At 41.8% G+C, this 18,269-nt stretch overlaps 2 protein-coding genes across 4 annotated transcripts in view; both read right to left on the bottom strand.

The window, feature by feature from the left end:
• nampt1 (nicotinamide phosphoribosyltransferase 1) overlaps positions 1-3,332 on the bottom strand; it is a 35,349-nt gene extending 32,017 nt beyond the window's left edge. For both annotated transcript variants that reach the window (XR_013932658.1, XM_080421666.1), the window contains exon 1: positions 3,129-3,332. Coding sequence is in view for 1 of the 2 variants with exons in the window: in XM_080421666.1 (XP_080277792.1) it covers positions 3,129-3,197 (69 nt within the window). In the remaining variant the exon portion in view is untranslated. The remainder of the gene's footprint in view (positions 1-3,128) is intronic.
• Positions 3,333-12,197: 8,865 nt separating this feature from the next.
• pthlha (parathyroid hormone-like hormone a) overlaps positions 12,198-18,269 on the bottom strand; it is a 16,945-nt gene continuing 10,873 nt past the window's right edge. For both annotated transcript variants that reach the window (XM_080420530.1, XM_080420529.1), the window contains exons 3-4: positions 13,469-14,017; positions 12,198-13,100 (exon numbers count right to left, since the gene is read on the bottom strand). In XM_080420530.1, the coding sequence (XP_080276656.1) occupies positions 13,492-14,017 (526 nt within the window). In that variant the 3' untranslated portion in view covers positions 12,198-13,100; positions 13,469-13,491. The remainder of the gene's footprint in view (positions 13,101-13,468; positions 14,018-18,269) is intronic.

Raw genomic sequence — 18,269 nt, forward strand, 5'->3', positions numbered from 1 at the left:
ACACACACACCCACACTTTATGTGTGAGGTATAATGGATTTTTTAAATTATATGCTACAGTAAAGAGATGGCAAGTACTATACAGGAGAGGATGACCAAGTTGGATTTGATCCGAGGATATTGCAACAACCGGTTGAGCCACAAGGGTGTGGCACAGATGACCTCTGAACATGAACACTTAATACTTATTGACTCACTCTGAAACTTTCACTTTCATTTCTCTAGAACCCTTTACCTTTCTATTAACTGTCATTCGACCCCCCCCCCCCCCCCATCCCGTTCACACACGGACGATTATACATGGCACAAATTTTCTATAAAAACAGATCGCACTCAGGACAAATCAGCTGAAACTTTCACTATTCATTTTACATAATCAAGGTCATACTCAGCATGCAAAACAGCCTAACACTTTGGCTCTGCTGCTGCCAAGAGAGGTAAGGGTTATCTTGCTCTCTCTCTTATTTCAAATCGATTAAAAAAAACAGTGAATGAACCCCCCTTCTCTCTCACACACACACACACACACACACACACACACACACACAACTAAGTGAATGAAAAACTGGGCAATGAAATGAAAGCATGCACACATGATGATCTCACGCTTACGCCAAATGAATGAACGTTTGGATGGAGGCTGTCACTACTGCCAGTGCTTAATGTATCAACACTTAAAAACTAATACTGCACTCACAAATAAAAATACACTGAAATTGCTTGATGCAGTGCTTTAGGTCAACATGTATTTCACTTTTAAGTGCACAGAACACTTTTTTTTTTTAAACTGCAATGTAAATGGACAATACCGTCATGCATTTCTAGTGTGTGTGTGTGTGTGTGTGTGTGTGTGTGTGTGTGTATCTCTCTATAGCTATATCAGTACAACTCCAGCTCGTCAAAATATTTCTCTTGTTGCACAAGTGCTTTGACTTTGTGACAAAGACAAAACAACAACACACATTCAGTTGGTGGTCATGTGACTGACGGGACACACACACGTATCTCTTGATTGCTGCTTTGGTTTGATATGGAAGACATTTCCACAGAAATGAAAGTAAACCCAGGTAACTCCTTCAAAGTTTCACTTTTGGTTTTATGGGAATGGAAAATGTTCTTGAGTCACTAAGAACTTAATGATATGAAACGCTGCAAGTCTAACTACAACTCTCAAACCAAACTGGCTCCAGTAGACCAGTGGTTCTCAACCTTTTCAGGCCACGACCCCCCAAAATAATCATATTTGAACTGGGTGGGGACCCCCCAAAATAATATTTGAACGGGGGACCCCCCACCCTGATAAGCACTTCGAATGTAGGAGTTGAGGCATCAATTTTGTTTTTGGTTCCACAGATAAATATTGTTAAAATAGAAGATCAACAAGCTCACAACACCTCGATCTGCTATTTTCAGAATGTTTGCCTCTTTCTTATATTATTTGACAATTTGGCCAATGTTTGACCATTTTTTACAGTTTAATGTTTGAACTTTTGATGCAGTAATGGTCTTTTTTCATTTCTTTTTTAGGTATTAAAAAGGTCTTAAAAGTCCATACATTGTCACTTTACGTCATCTGGGGACCCCCCCCCAAATAAAGGAAAATCAGTGTGGGACCCCCCTGGGGGTCCCAGCCCACAGGTTGAGAACCACTGCAGTAGGCTAGGCTACTGTATTATCGTCTCACGTGAGAGGTGGTCCCAACCATAATACCCGGTACTTGTTAACTTGTGTTGTATGCTACTGCTAACACCAACTACAAGAAGCCGCCTTTCTAATGACAAGCGTCTACACACCCCATCTCCTGAAGTGACACCACGTGATTGGCCAGTCGGTTGTCCCGGAGACAGCACAGTGCTGTTTGCACTGTCCAAATTTGACATGCAAATAGAATAGCAAACTTTAAAAGAAGTAGTCTTCAGTTTGCTGAATCTAATAGTATTACTACAACTATACTATAATTGTACTATTAAATAGTTTCTTAACTCATCAGTAACAAATATCTAAGAATACAAAACGTTTACTTAATATTCACACCAAACCAGCAATACTATCTTATCCAAACAAAGCCCAATCTCTTTCTCTGCCATAGTAGCTGCTGTCTATCTACTAAAGATTATAAAACATTTTTGATTTATTATTTTATTATAATTATATGAAGCAAAGGTTGTCTCCCCGCGTCAGATCAGCCAGTTACCTGACAACCAACCAGCCAATCACAGCGCGGACGGTCCAACTAGGCCATGGGATCAGATCCAGCCTCTACCTCGATCTTTATTATCAAGCCTCCAGCACCACGGTGTGTATGTTGCCAAGTCCGCTTATTATAAGCGACTTTGGGCTGTAAAGTTGCTAGTAAATATTGGTAGCTGCGGGCTGCGTTTTTTTGGACTTGTTTCTAAAGTATAGTTGCTTATTTGGGCTCGAGCTTCCACATTTTATATATTATTTAAACCAGTGGTTCTCAAATATTTTCATGTCATCATGGACCACCCGAATTAATATGTAGCCTATTTGTGTTAGAATATTTCAAAACGTTTCTAAATATTCCACATTTTATTTCAAGATTTTTTTGGAGTTTGTAGATCGTCTATTTTTTAAATAAATACTGCTCATACGTTCTCGTCGCTTCTTTTGGGCTTATTTTCCTAGACCTGGTTGCTTATTTCTGTCGCAAAACATGGCAACACTAATATCAAGCCACCACCACTCTGCCCGTGTGTGTGTGTTGTGTGATCCCTGCTGCTAGCCTGTTGGCTAAAATAGCTAGCATCACTGTACTAGCGAAGCCGGGGGTGACTTATTTCTTTTTGGCTATATCACACTATAACTGGCTGCATATTCACCCACCAACCTGGATTCAGTCCCATATATAACAATGGATGATGCTTGGCTTTGTGACCATGATGGTACCCTAGTTACAACCTGCCCCCCCCCCTCTCTCTCCTCCACGTTCGGCCTATAATGTGAACCGGGGGAGAGACGAGCCTCCCCTCAGCGGGCTGCAAGGTGATGATGGCCTCCTCCGTGGTAGTACTGACTGATACTGATGATGATGAAATAAAACCACCTCCTTTCTTCCATGACTTAATTCATGTTATTCATGTCCGGGGTCCATTGTGCCGGCTTACCTTGTAGGAATCGGTAGCCAGCAGTATGTTGAATTCGACGTCTCTGTGCTCCATCTCTCCCCGCTCCATGGTTCAGTGTGCTCGGCAGCTGTCACAGTATTGTGTCGCCTGTGTTTGTGTGTGTGTGTATGTATGAGGGAGGGGGGCTCAGCAGCCAACCTGGTAGCAGAAGCACGGTGACGGTGATGTCGCCCTGTGGGTGTCGCTGGGGGAACGACCAAAGACCAGACAGACGGGGGAGGAGCGAACCCGACGAGAAATGATACAGGGGGGCGGGGCCATAATCCTCCTCTCCACGTACGTCACGCACGTGCACGACGCACGAACGTACGTTCACCGCCGCGTACACGGCCTCGCCTCCTGAGTCCCGACCAGTGTTGCCATGTCGTTGTTTTTCTGTAAAGTCGCTAGTAAATATTGCTGGTTGCGGGTTTTTTGGCTTTTGGCTTGTTTCCTAAAATCCTAATGTTGTTTAAACGTGTGGATCTCAAACATTTTCATGGCAAGGACCCCCACTACCCCCAGATTAATATGTATTTGTCCGTGTTGGTGGGCCCCCCATCTAAGAATATTTTGTGCCAGGGACCCCCGTATCAGATTTGTGCTGTTAAAAACATTTTTTTTCCATTCCCCCCACCCCCAAAATCCCAAAAATATATTTTGAAATAGCAGAGGACTATTTTCAAATAGCCGTAGCCTGGTCGCTTCTTTTGGGCTTGTTTTTATAAACCTGGCTGCTTATTTCTTTCGCAAAATTTGGCAACGCTGGTCCCAACCATTTTATTTTAAATGGCAGTTGCGTAAAATGACCAGTAGATAGCACTGTCGGACAAGGAACCCCATCAAAGCATAGAGCGTCAAAGGGCTGGTTACGGCTGGTTATGAGTTATGTTTTCGGCGCGCGGCGCAACACCGCCGAAGTGTGACGCAGCAATAACCCTCGCTCGCGGCGAAATGTCGTCATGGTGAGTGACGATGATGAGTTTCATCATCATGGGGTTAATTTAGGGTGCAGGTTGTAATAAGCAGCTATAGTAGGCCTAATTCGCTCGGGATAATAATGCCTATAGCCAAAATGTAGACAAGAAATGTATGTTCTGGATGTTATACCACTTGGCAGTTGACACTTAACTGCACTGTCTAATTGCACACGAAGGTAATTGTTTTATACGTACATGTCTTGCTGACCTTTTTCTAGGCAGTCTCATATTGACAGTGGTGTAAAGGAACCAAGTACATTTACTCAAGTACTGTCTGTGTTGTAAATGTTTTGGTATTTTTACTTTACTGGAGTAGCTATTTCCAATTTTAATTTGATACATTTGAGAAGTTGTGAAATGGAACATTCTGCGTAATGAGTACTTCCTACTTTTGATACTTTAAGTACATTTTGATACCAATATTTTGTACTTTTACTCAAGTACAATTTTAATTCCGGACTTTATACTTTAACAGAGTATTTCTACATTGCAATATTGATACTTTTACTTAAGTAAAAAATATGACTAGGCTACCTTTTCCACCAATGCATATTGACATGAGATTGTAGGGTCAACACGTGTTACCAATTATATTAACTAATGTTTCCATTTACAGCAGAGCCTTTCGAGAGAAGACAACATGTTGACTCATGCTGCAGTGGAATCACTTTGCCAATACTTACATGAAGGTAATTGTTTTATAAAGGTCTAAAGTAGACATTTCTTACAGTTTTGACATGAAATAGTGACAGCCAGGTCAGGTGTTAGGCTACCAATGCTACTAGTAGGCTATAGTAGTAGTCTATGCAGTGGTTCTCAACCTTTTCAGGCCGCGATCCCCAAAATAATGATATTTGAACAGGGACCCCTCACCCTGATAAGCACTTGGAATTGTACGAGTTGAGGCATCACATTTTGTTTGACTCAGTTCCACAGACAAATATTGTGAAAATAGCAGTAGATCGGCAAAAAAAAGACTCTTTCTTATATTATTTGACAGTTTTGCCATTTTTTAGGTATTAAAAAGGTATTAAAAGTTCCTAAATTGTCACTTCATTGTCATCTGGGGACCCTCCAAAATCATGTGGGGTCCCGACCCTCAGGTTGAGAACCACTATTAATGAGTCAGAGTCAGGCTGTTGGCTCACTGGAATCAATATGGAATGGAACCTTAATTAGTATCATTGTCATTGGTAGCACCTGTGTGTCAATATGGCTGCAGTGAAAAGGGTTTGAAATGAATTTGAATGATTGAATAGTGTATTGACATTTTTACAGCAAATAGCCTTCAGGTATAGCAGTACAAGGGATTACAAACAACAAAAAGGAAAAAAAAGCCAAAAGGTTTGTTTCCATTGTGGTCCATTAAACTTTAACTTTCGACAGTCAAACAAGCTTGACAAACAGTAAAAATGATACAAAATATAAAAAAGTTCTATACCACCTATCAAAGTATCATTTTTTGGCTATTTTCAAAAGATTTTTATACATTTAAAAAGTTGTGAAATGGGACATTCAGCTTGACAAACAGTAAAAAAATTAATAATAATATAAAAATAAAAATAAACTATACAAAATATAAAAAAAAGGTCTATACTACCTTACTACTTAATATGAATCATGACCTACTATTTGAGAAATATATTATGCTGATAGTTCTATATATTGCCTTGAAATCCACCAGACACTACCCCCTGAATCGCAAACGAAATGAAAATTCAGGCTGAGTGTCAGGCTACCAGACACTGGTTTCAAGACAAACCAGTGGAGTGTTTACTGTGCAGTCCCAATGGGGACCTCTGCTGCCCAATAAAAGCCATTGCAACACTATTCAGTTAAATGCCCCCAAAAATAGGCAACACAGTTCCAGAATAAATAATACTTTTGGTAAGCTTCTCAAAATATGTTTCACAGGTTTCCTGTGTATTAACTACTGGGTAGTCTGGGTTCTGTTATAGGTGGTCACTTGTGGAAGACAGGTGTAGCTATTCCTCTTTCAAACCTGTGATTGTTAGCATCGATTACGGTGTTTCTACAAGTTTAAGTTGTGGACGTGCAAAACTTTTAATTCATGAGACAAAGGTGTTAAGAAATATATGTTAACTGATCAGTGGTGTAAAGTAACTAAGTACATGTACTCAAGTACTGTTGTAGACCTGAGGCCGATTCTAAAAACGCCTTCTAAATGCAATCATTTTAAATCTCTTCAGAGTGGCGAAGCGGAATCCTTGCTGTGTGAAGACCTGCTGAAAACCTCAGAAGATGAGGGAAGCCATCTAAAATGGTGAGTTTCAGACACACTGTGTAAGTTTGCTCGCCACCAGTTCCTGATGCAATGCCCAGCCAGCCCCATCCTTCTCTCTGTCTGTGACCCGTGGTTGGTCGGTCGGTCGGTCGGTCCCTGTAGTGGTCGACTTTTCTGATGTGGTCCTCTCATGTGACAGGAGATGTGACTTATATTCACTACCCTCAGAAGGCATTCCAATGAATATAAGTCTAACGTGCCATGTGACACCTATAGTGCCATTTTATTCAGAGCCATTCTCTGTCTTCTCTGTCTTGGTCTACTTATGTTTATCCAAAGCAAAGACATTTTCTTCTACACACACACACACACACACAAATAAGGGTGTATAATGTGTCAAGGAGCTACAGTAAAAGTGTTCATGTATACACTTGTAACTCTGAGATGGTGCAAATGTTAATGGGTCCATTTGGTTACATTTGTACAGTCTCAGAATTAAACCAACACTGAGGACTTTACCGTGTAGTGCAGTGCCTGTATTTCGCAAAATATTTACTAGCGCATTTTTTACAGTCAAACTAAATGTAATGCCTCAACTCCTACTTTCGGGGTAGGAGTGACAGATGCATGGACCCAAAATAATCATATTTGAACTAGGGACCCCCCAAAATAATCATATTTGAACTGATTATTTTGGGGGGTCCCTAGTTCAAATATGATTATTTTGGGGGGTCCCTAGTTCAAATATGATTATTTTTGGGGGTCCCCAGTTCAAAAATGAAAATGTTTGGGGGGTCGTGGCCTGAAAAGGTTGAGAACCAGTGTTGTAGTGTTACAGCATATTGCAGCAGGCTATACCATATATGAACCGGTCAGAGCCTCAGGGTATATGTTATAGAGATCAGTGAGCCAACAGGGGCAGGTATAGGATAAATGAAGCTACGTCTGCCTTGGGGAAGGATGTCTTTTTGAACCAATAAATCCAGGGGTAATTTTCATGGGAGGGGAGCAGCTGCTGATCATAATTGCGCAGATGTTTCCCACGCTTGCGGCCGATCGGTTTCCCTGCTGGGTAATTGTCCGGCCTGGTCTCGGGTTGTTTCACTTATCCCGTGTTCCCGGCGACCCAGAGGGAATATTGATGGCTCCTAGCTCCATGCCTCTCCATCCTCTTGAAGGAAAACCACCGGCGCGGGTGCCAGCTCCTCCGCTGACCAGATTAAGGTTGCGGGCCCACACCAGTCTGCCTGCAGGCACATCTGGCCCTTCAGGTTCAACGGCCATGTGTGCAATGGCAGCCATTTTAAAACAAAGACACAAACCACAGTTTCTCATTACTGACCATAGGAGTCCAGACCATGTGCTTTTACAAGAAAAATACCTGACACAGCACCTATAAGATATAACCTACAGAGCTTCATATTTCCATAGAGAAGGTTCGTAGCACTTGCTCCAACCTGCACTTTGTAAGTCACCATAGAGTGTCTGTCAAAATGTGTAAATTAAATGAGTGGAATTCATGACAGTAGTAGAACATAAAGATTGACTTCACCATTGCCATATATTCATTTAGGTACTGTGTGTTTTTAACAATGCGGTGGCACAGTACCTTGTCATGCTTTTGACATTGTTGATGTCGAAGTTTTTTGTTGTCGAAGTTTTTTTTGGAACTGGCTAAAACATTACAGTAATTATTTATCCCTGTTTGTTCATACCGGGCAGAGAGTCAACTTTCTCTTCGGTCTAATCTCTTTGGAAATTGGTCAAGACTTTCCTCTCAAACCATTTTCCCATCAAAACGAGAATAGCTTATATGTATATTTGTACTTGAGAGAAATCTTCTAAGGGCATAGCTGCCTTTTCTCACATTTTGACTTTGGCAGGCGTACCCACCAACTGTCTCTCTTGAGGTCAGCCTTGTGCAATGAATGTTAATCCTTCCAATGGAAATATACTGCATAATTACTGTGCAAGTTTTGTGACAAAATAAGCTCTTAGTTGCACTGTAGTGCAGTGGGTGGGATACTGTCGGTGGGCACATTTGGGAGGCCTCTCTAGCAACCTTTGCTCTGGACTTGCAGCCAGGGAGGCACTTGGGGCATTGAGGTTATGAGTATTTATAACGGTTTTGTTTTGGTTGGTTAGATGTTTGAGCTGCGAGAGCCATCTTGGAGTTGTCCCCCTGCCGGTGTTTGAATCATAACATCAACACCACTCGGCTCCTTCTGCGAGATGTCTCTCAGCTCCCCAGCGCAGCGCCAAGCCAAACTTGTCATGTTGCAAAGCACAGCGGTGTGAATTATTTTAATGGTTCTGAAAGAAGCCAAGTCCTTCCTTCACACCACATTCTTGTGCCTGAAGCTGTGGATCACTTGTAATTGAATTTCAGATAGAATTTATGATGAGGAATGGCAATTTGTTGACACTTTTGCTATATTGAGTGGAACGTTGTCATTTTTTCCTACTGTTGGTGTTTGAGAGAGAATAGCCTAGCGCTGGCCTGAAGAAATAAAGAACTTTCCTCGAAGCTAATGGGTACAATCTAGTGCCAATTAGCCCCTTAGATAGCAGACACCAAGGTCCACCAGTGCATACTAATATATTATCTACAACAGTTGAACCCAGTGCATACTAATATATTATCTACAACAGTTGAATGTTCAAAACTCTTACAAACATAAATATAGTAGAACTTAAAGGAGGAGTTCACCCAAAAAATTACTTATTTTCTATCAATTACACACCCCATGAAGCCTTGATTTCATGGATTTATTTTTGTTTTTGTCACATTCCTAAAACAATAATTTGATGACCGTGTGTATTTCCGGTAGGAGACACAAATAATCTACTTTGTGTCTCCTACTGGATACATTACCCGGTAGGAGACGGGAATCAAATTATTAGCTTAGGAATGCGACAAAAACAAAAAAGAATCCATGGATTCAAGGCTTCATAGGGTGTGCAATTGATAGAAAATAAGTCATTTTTTGGGTGAACTCCTCCTTTAATAAATTTGACTTACTTTCATCACCTACTTCTCTTTGGACATACAAAGCCTGCTTGTGTGTGTGTGTGTGTGTGTGTGTGTGTGTGTGTGTGTGTGTGTGTGTGTGTGTGTGTGTGTGTGTGTGTGTGTGTGTGCGTGTGCGTAAGTGTGTGTGTGCGCGTGCGCAGAGAGAGAGAGAGAGAGAGAGAGAGAGAGAGAGAGAGAGAGAGAGAGAGAGAGAGAGAGAGAGAGAGAGAATATATCCAAGGTAGTTAAAACTTGCCAGCGATCCCACAGTATTCCCCATTTGTCTCTTGAGGATTGTGTTTACTATCCTACACATGTAGAATCAGTTTCTTTCATGGTTGTTGCTCATTCGATATCGCTGTAAAATCCATTTGTGGTCACTCACCAATAGATATTCTGTAAATATGTAACTGATAGAGGATTCACTACAATGTGAATTGCAATCAACTTTTTACCCACAAGATTTACTGACCTTGGTATCTGATTGATGCAGTGACATTGAAGAGCCTCTGTTTACATTTGACAGCCGATGGACTTCCAAAATGAATTCTGTGGTCAGGAACGTCTATTGAGGAACTGTTACAGTGGTTGTTTAGTCTGAGTTGGACATATCCAGCTGTACTGTATGTCTTTCAGACCAAGTTTTAGTCTTTGATTAACTTTCAGGAATTTGTTACAGCAAATACTTGGTATCTGTCCTGACCTGTACTGCTTATTACTTAACATGCGTCTGCAAAGCATCAATGCCAGTGAGTGAGTTTAATTATTAAAGATATGTGTAACAACAGGTTGGCCCACTGTAATGCTGCTACTTATCTCTATCCAAATCCAAGTACAGTACAGACTGCTGCTGTCTTGCACCCTTTCAAGAATCAAGAAAAATCATTTGTCACTCACTCATACAGGTAAATGGAACATAATGTTGGTGTCCACAAGACCGTACAACAACAGCAGTATAGATATACACAAGATAATACTGGTTTTAAAGACATAAAAAGAACAAGAAAAATAAGATTAAGGATAGACATGTTACAAATTACCAGATCCACACTGTAGTCTGAAACCTATGGTAAAAAAAAAATACATAGCAGCAATAGGATGTGCAATAGGGAGTGTTTAGAAATTTGGTGTCAAATGAATATAATTTATTATAGATATATCCCTGTTATGCTAAAATGTGACTTTGTTAATTCCTTTCCACGGGACGATATGAACTGTGCTTATGTCCATTCCTTGTGTGATCATATGAGCCATATACTGGACTTTATGCTGATATGTAGAATACCGGAACCTTTATCACCTATTCTAATTCCTGTGCATTTTATTGCACTTTGTGAATATGTCATTGTGATTTTGCTAATCCTGAACACTTTGAGAGTCTGACCAATAACCAGGAGCGTGCTGGTTTCATCCCCAGAAAAAAAACTAATTGGTTTACTGTAGCTGTGAGTCTACAGTTTTATCAAACGCTGCCAAAGCCATTGAGCAAAGCACTGAATCGCAGCTCCAGGTGTGTGGCATTGTGACTAATACTGCAATATATACTCTACGGTGCTAGGGCTTTTGCATGTGTTTGTGTAAAACAGACATACAAAAACACAAATTCCAATTGCCTTCATGTCATGAACAATGATATGCTACTCGTAAATTATAATACTGTAAATAACAATATATACTCTTCTGAATCATATATACTGTAGTAGGAGTTATACACTTAAACCCTTCAACGTTTTTCAGTCAAGGACCCCTTAGCTGAGAGAGAGATGAAGCAGGGACCCCCCCACTACACATTGTATACAATTGTGTTGCAGAATAAACTTTTTCATACTGTAAATTTAATAGATGGCTTCATAGACTTGTTTGACAGCACTATCATCAGTAAATTAATGTTTTTGTTTGTTTGTTTACACATTATCCTTTCTATGAATACGTTGGATTCATGTCCACGTGTATTTTCAGACATTTAACTACTTAAACCCTCAATACTTAGTAAACTTGACATTTGCCTCTGTACACCAAACCTCTTTGCCGGAAATAGCCGATCTACAAGCTCACATTGGCTATTTTCGGCTAATGTTCCCCTCAGAATAAAATCACACAAAGATTTGGCGACCCGCCCCATAGTGACTCTGAGGACCCCTTTGCGGTCCCGGACCCCCTGTTGAAGACCCCTGTCCTATACTGTATACGTTTTTGACCGAAGTGCCCCAGGGGTCTATACTAGTTCCCCTCCTTTTTTCCCTCTACACCAGTGGTTTTCAACCCTTTTCATGCCAAGGACCCCTAAATTGATATACATTTGGCCGCGGACCCCCATCCGATTTTTTTTTGTGCCAGGGACCCCCAGAAGCAAAGATTTGAGTTAAAAATGTTTGCTTTAAAAAAATATATATATTCAAAGCTACGCACACATTTTCATGATTTTTCAAAAATAGCAGATCTAAAAGGACATAGCGCGGCACTCGGTGCCGCGCTATGTCCTTGTAGATCCTTGTAGATCTGTCTTGTAGATCTGCTAAGATCTGCTAAGTGGTTAAAATGATTGTGACGCTATGTTAACTTATTTCGCCGGGGACCCCCTGGTACCCCCCCAAGGACCACTGGTGGTCCCCGGACCACTGGTTGAAAACCCCTGCTCTACACCAAATCCAAATCTCTTCAGCGAAAATAGCCGATCTACAAGCTCGCAATACGGCGCATCGCGACACATTGTGAGTTTACGGCTTTTGTCGCAGAATGTTCGCCCCAAAGAAATGGGACGCTAGAGTGCATGCGGTGAAGCAAAAGATAAGCTGAAGGTAACAGGAAAGACACAGGAGACTCAGGGAGGATACTGTCAAATGTTTAATCCATCCACTATAGGGTGTTATCTCAGTGCAAGTGCCAAACAACAATACTGAGCCGTTCGTTGAGTGTTCAGTTTATGTACAAAGTGAACCTTGGCATTTCCGAAGCAGAGCTGTGGCCATGGAGGAGACAAGACACCAAAAGGCAACTGGTGGGGTTGTAATAACAAGGACAGGTCATCTTATAGCATAACGTTACGAAGAGCAAAATGAGCCCTACTCTCGACCCCCCCACTTCGACACTGGGGGCTGCTTCAGATGCTAACAAGGGAGCTTCCTAAACAGCAGCGAAAAGAAACTGGAAACGGAAACGTACGGCTGAATAGACAGAAACAAAAAACAAAAAAACAAATGCAAAAAAAATCTAACTGAGAAGTAGGCCTAACACACAGAAGGATGACCATTGTTTTCTTCATTTCAATCAAACCACACACAAAGAATAGTCAATTAACAAAAACGTACTGGTATATATATTTATATTTATATATCTAAAGTGCATTATGGTACAAAAATATAGAAGGTCAGCAGCACCTCGATACATTTACAAAATAAATACACCATTCAAACAAAAAATAAATTACCGCAAATCTGACATTTATAACTGGGAAAAGGAAAAACAAGAGGAAGGATTCACAAGGATCACAATTTGTTGCCCCAGAGGGCATCAAATAATGTTTTATCATATTTCTTATCATTATTAATATTATTATTATTATTATTATTATTATTATTATTATTATTTGTCATCATTATTCGTCACTATTCTGGTGCGTTTACAATATTTACAGACAATAAATATTTCCCTATTACTCTCCAAACAATCGCCGTTACAGAAGACTGTACCAGGAATATTTAGGTGTCAGTCCGTTTGAAACGTCCTTTAGGTCTCTGAAAGACAAAGAGAAGAACAAAAAAACAGTCGGGAAGTTAGTTCAGTGGTCGGCATAGAATGTTACTTTTATTTTAATTACATTTTGTACATCTCCCTCCCATGCTGGATATCTCTCAGATGAGGCTACCCTTTATATAACTCTTTATGTAACTCAGAGACTGTACTTAAATGGAACTTAATGGACCCCTATGGGTCCGTTTGGTTCCATTTTGTACACACTCGGAGATACAGAGCGACAAGGGTCAATTTGATTCTTTATTATCAATCATTTAGTGTGGGATCCACTAGAAACCTCTCAAAGTCTAGCTTGGGAGCACTGTACATTGGATACACTGTGTGATGGTTCAGGCTTTTAGGGACTCACCTTTGTCAGAGTCTGACAGTGTTCTAGTGAAGCGCCCCCTGTAGGCCGAGGAGAGGCCGCCACTCCAGGTGGTAGCCACTTCCGGGCTCCTCGTCTTCCAGCGGCCACCCCAACGAGCGTGCCCGCCTCTTCCTCTTCTCGCCCTCCCGCCTCTTGCCAGACCTGCCTTTCTTCTTCTTCTTGCCGGAGGCCTTGAGCACGCCGTCTTTGTATGTCTGGGACTTGTTGGTCTCCTGAGGGAGGTTGGTGCCCTCCTCCTCCTCCAGCCGAAAGCTGATTGGGAGGTTCTTGGTCCCCCCGGCGGGCTTCGGGTGGAGGGTCCCGCTGGTAGTGCCCAGGTTGATGGTCATGCCCACTCCCGGGAGTCCCACTCCGACACCCACTCCGACTCCGGCCCCGCTGCTCACCCCGCTGCGAGCGCCCGGCAGGTCTCGGATCTCGGCGGTGTGGACCTCTTCCAGCAGCTCCTGGAGCCACATGCGACGCTTGAAGTCCTGCAGCGTTCGGCCTTTGTCGTGCATGAGCTGAGCATGGGTCACGGAGCGTTTCCTGTAAGAGAGAACACAACAGAATATGGACCATGAATAACTTGACATACATTTTACAAAACAAATTCATAAAATTGTCTTGTATATTTGCCATTAGGACAGCAGCAGTTAAACTAATTGATTTAATCAATTTAATACATTTGGGCTTGTCAATATAGTCGAAAAGTTTCAAAAGAATGGAAAAAATCACACCCTGTGTGAAGTGGGCGGTGTCTTGCTAGCTAATCACAATACTGAATGGAGTCGATCAATCATGTACAAAGGATAAATACATTTATTGAAACACTCTTTATGATGGACAAAACCATAACTTGAAAAAAACAAATGTTTGGTTTTTTTCAAGTTATGGTTGCTTATATAGGGCTATGCACATGTGTCATGTGACACTGGCCAATCACAGTCCTGAATAGGCTGTGATTGGCCAATCACAGCGCAGGATAATTCTACTAATTTCCTGGGCCCAGATCACAGCGCAGGAGTTAGTACATTTTTCCAAATCTCACTTATAGGGGCGGTTTCACCGCCCAAAAAGAGGGAAAATTGTGAAAATAGCCAATCTACAAGCTCACAATACGTAGCATCATGGCACATTTTCACAATTTTTGCATTACCCTGTTGCGCAACAAAGTACAAAATCTATTAGTTGATTTATTATTTATATTATATTGAAAAAGGACTTCTCGATTATTTGATTAATCGAAAAAGTAATCGATAGAATAGTCTCTCACAAAAATAATCGGTAGTTGCTGACCTACTGTCTATAGTTTTTAGGTTTGCCATTCGGCACTGTTAATCAGTTATCTGAAAAATCTATTATTGAGTTTAGAAGGGTTCCACAACTACATTGTAGACTTATAGAGCTCAGTTGATTGACCAGTAGAGGGCAGTAGGACTAAACTAATGAACAGACTGGTTTGAAAAGACCCATTACATAAGGACTAAGGAGCTTAATAACAGCACAGAGTTGTCACTAACTTCAGCAGGTAATCAAAACAACATCAAACTCTGCACTACTTTTCTTCTTATTCTGTATCCTACAGTATACATGCTCATAGATTTTCTCCTTAAAATAACATGGAGGTAGAAGGAGACAGTGCAGTGTCAGGATTTCACCTTCAACAAGAAGCAAAGGGATCGTTCTTTAGTTCAATGGGTTTGACAACACTGCTCCCATTGTACAGTATTCCAAGAATTTGCCCCCGTATCCATGCAATGAAATCACTGGCTATCACCATGACATGATTCATGCGACCATGGGAGTTAAGCCTTTTCCAGGCCAGTTAAAGTGATACATAAGGTCCCATCCTGCCAAAGGCTTTGAGATGAGTTTTCCTTTCTTTTGGAAAAAGCCAGTTTTCCCTCTGATAGTCCATTAAATACGGCTTACTGTCACCGTGGCATTCGTGTTGCGCTGGGAAAACCTTACGCCTGTCACCTTCCATTAATATCCAATAGTTGTGACAGATTTATGGTCCCACCGGTGTAAATTGGTACTGTAAATTGCTACAACCCAATTGTCCACTTCCAAAAGTGAGGAGAAGAAGATGGGCGGTGACACCAGAGCCAAAACCTTTCCAGATCTCTCAACTGCAGGGAACTTGGTACTTCACCTGTGGTAACGGCTTGTTCTTACCATTGTTTCTAACTTGTATACGGTATTCAAGTAATTATTGTTTGATTGTTAAATAAAACAGACCACTAAGAGCTAGCCAAACATTCTGTGAAAATAATCCACAAGCTCAGAGCACGTTACAATGTGACGTGTTGCGAGCTATACCTGCTATTTTGGGGCGAGATTTTGTGTAGAGGGAAAAAAGGAGGGGGTCAAGGATAGATCCCTTGGGTAGTCTGGTCAACAAAGTGTATAGGGTTTAAGTGGTTAAATATTGTGCAGAGGAGAGGACAAGCATTAGTGCCCCAGAGTCATGCTGCGTAACGCCCTGATTTCCACCAGCTGGCCTGGAGCTGTGGCCGTGCACGGCTGCTTGCGAGGATTCAGCGTGACCTGTTATCTTTCCAGATACCGGTGTGAACGGTGAAGGATCAGCCCGCGCTTTCATGCTCTGCTTTGCCGGGGTGTCCCGTTACCCAGGCCCTCTAATGCTTAGGAAAATAGAGAGGGAAAGGGCAGGGCTCAGCGCTGCTTTGCTCGGCATGGGAACGACAGCACACCAAGCTTTGGTGGACACCCCGGCTAAACACCGCTCTCAGCCTCAAGTGTCTATAGATGGGTTTCCTGTTTGTAAACATAGAGGATGATGCGCGCGCAGTGGCGGGATGAGCCTGTAGAGGGCGCTATTACCCGCAGCATCTCTGGCCACTGTACATTCAGAAAATAAATGGTCTTCACCAGGTTTAATGAAAGTAGATTAAATGATGCAGTTTGTAATATCTTCTTTACTCAATAAAAATGATTTGTCGAAAGTTGGATCTGTTTGTATATAATAGCAGCATTATGCCTATTATGCCTATAATAGCAGCATTATGCCTATCTAAATCCCGAAAATAACGAGAGAGTGAATGGCACTTCCGGTTCGTTCTCCCCCGCGCATGCGCAGATCGCGCACTCTGCTCTGTGATGACGTCGCGCGGAAACCCATCTATGCACACAAACAAAAGGGCCTCAATGGAGGATATTGTGCTTGATTAGCGAGACTCCACCTAGATGTGTGGCTATTCGGCTGTCACGGGGGTTTACGGTTTTTCCCAGGCAACCTCTCGCTGTGTTCCTTTTACCTGTAAAAGTCTATATTTTTTGTTAGAACCCATGTTTGGGTTAACTTCTTGCATTGTTACAATTGAATGGACATAGATGGAGATGAGTATCACATTGTGGAGAGCTGAAACCATCACTCATCTAAATGCACAGCACAATCAATTTGTTTCTCTTTGTTTATGGGCGAATCACCAGGCAAAGCTGCACTTATGCAGAGGAGCAATATTGCAATGCTGAATTTTCCTTAAAAGAAAACAACCCCCAAAAAGTGCACTCACTAGATCATGCACAACAAGTTACATAATTTTCCATTTGTCAAGAGCTCCTCTTAAGTATTGAGATGAAGTATATTTTCCTCCTGAATGAAATAATATCCCCAGCAGAATTGGTCTCCCCTGCGGAGGAAGCTTGTGAGAGCGTCTTTGTTTATATGCATTCAGATATTTCCTGTCATTCTCAGGCCTCAAAAAAAAAAAAAAAGAAGAAGAAAGAAAGAAATCACCGGGAGTACACCAGCTTTGAAAACTGATCTCGCTCGGGTTTTTACCTTTTAATAAGCTCACATCAAACGCTCCCCGAGGCACGGCCAGAGAAACGAAAGGAGGAAAGAAGTGGGGGAGAGGAGGGAGGAGAACAGAAAAGGGCCCTGATACATCCTGAAGTGGCAGCGAGCCAACAGACCCCCTTCTTGGCCTACCTGATGTTAATTGTTTCTCTGTGCGTGGAAGGGGGGGGGGGGGGGTAGAGAGAATGAAAAGAAGGAGTGTGCTCTGTCTCCATGTACTGTATATTCCTAACCAGCAGGCATGTCATTTCCCTGCGCTGGCTGATTGAACCTCTAGCCCAACGCTGGCCTGTGCTCGAATGAAATGTTGGTTTGCCTCCTGAGGCTTGCTGGCTCGCCGCCAGAACTATCGATTGCTCAGAGTTTGCATGTTCCCAGGCTTTCACAACACTCTCTGATCTGTAGGGGAGGGACACACAGGCCTGTCTGTTGACACACAGCGAAATCCTCATTGTTAATTCCACTCTGAGAGCGTACAAATGTAATCAAATGGACCCGTAAGGTCAGAGTTAATTTCACTTGCACAAATGCACAAGTGCACACATGTAAGAAATCACTAGGAGTATGTTTGCATACTCGGCATACGGCATCCACAGCAACTCATGGGACCCATACAAGTGCATTGTAAGGACTCATGTATTGCCATTAAGCATCATCAGGCATTTTTCAGAATAAAGTACGTCTACAGGTGTGATTTAATCAACATGGTCAACAAAGTCTTTTGCACTTTTTCAAAAGTTAAGAGGCCATATTTAAAATGTTTAAAAAATATATCATTTGTCTATTATACTGTAGTCAAAACTTATACAGTACTGTACTTTCTCAGCCTCATGTGATTTTTATCACACGCTTTTCATCACGTCCATGTTTTGCTTTCCACCCAGGTAGCATTAACTCGGTCCCAAAATCCTATTAAGGTCATATCACACAACGGGTGTACCTCCATTTCCCCTGACATAAGCATAACAGACC

Source organism: Gymnoscopelus braueri, assembly GCF_963280865.1.
Source record: "Gymnoscopelus braueri genome assembly, chromosome: 23".
NCBI lineage: Eukaryota > Metazoa > Chordata > Actinopteri > Myctophiformes > Myctophidae > Gymnoscopelus > Gymnoscopelus braueri.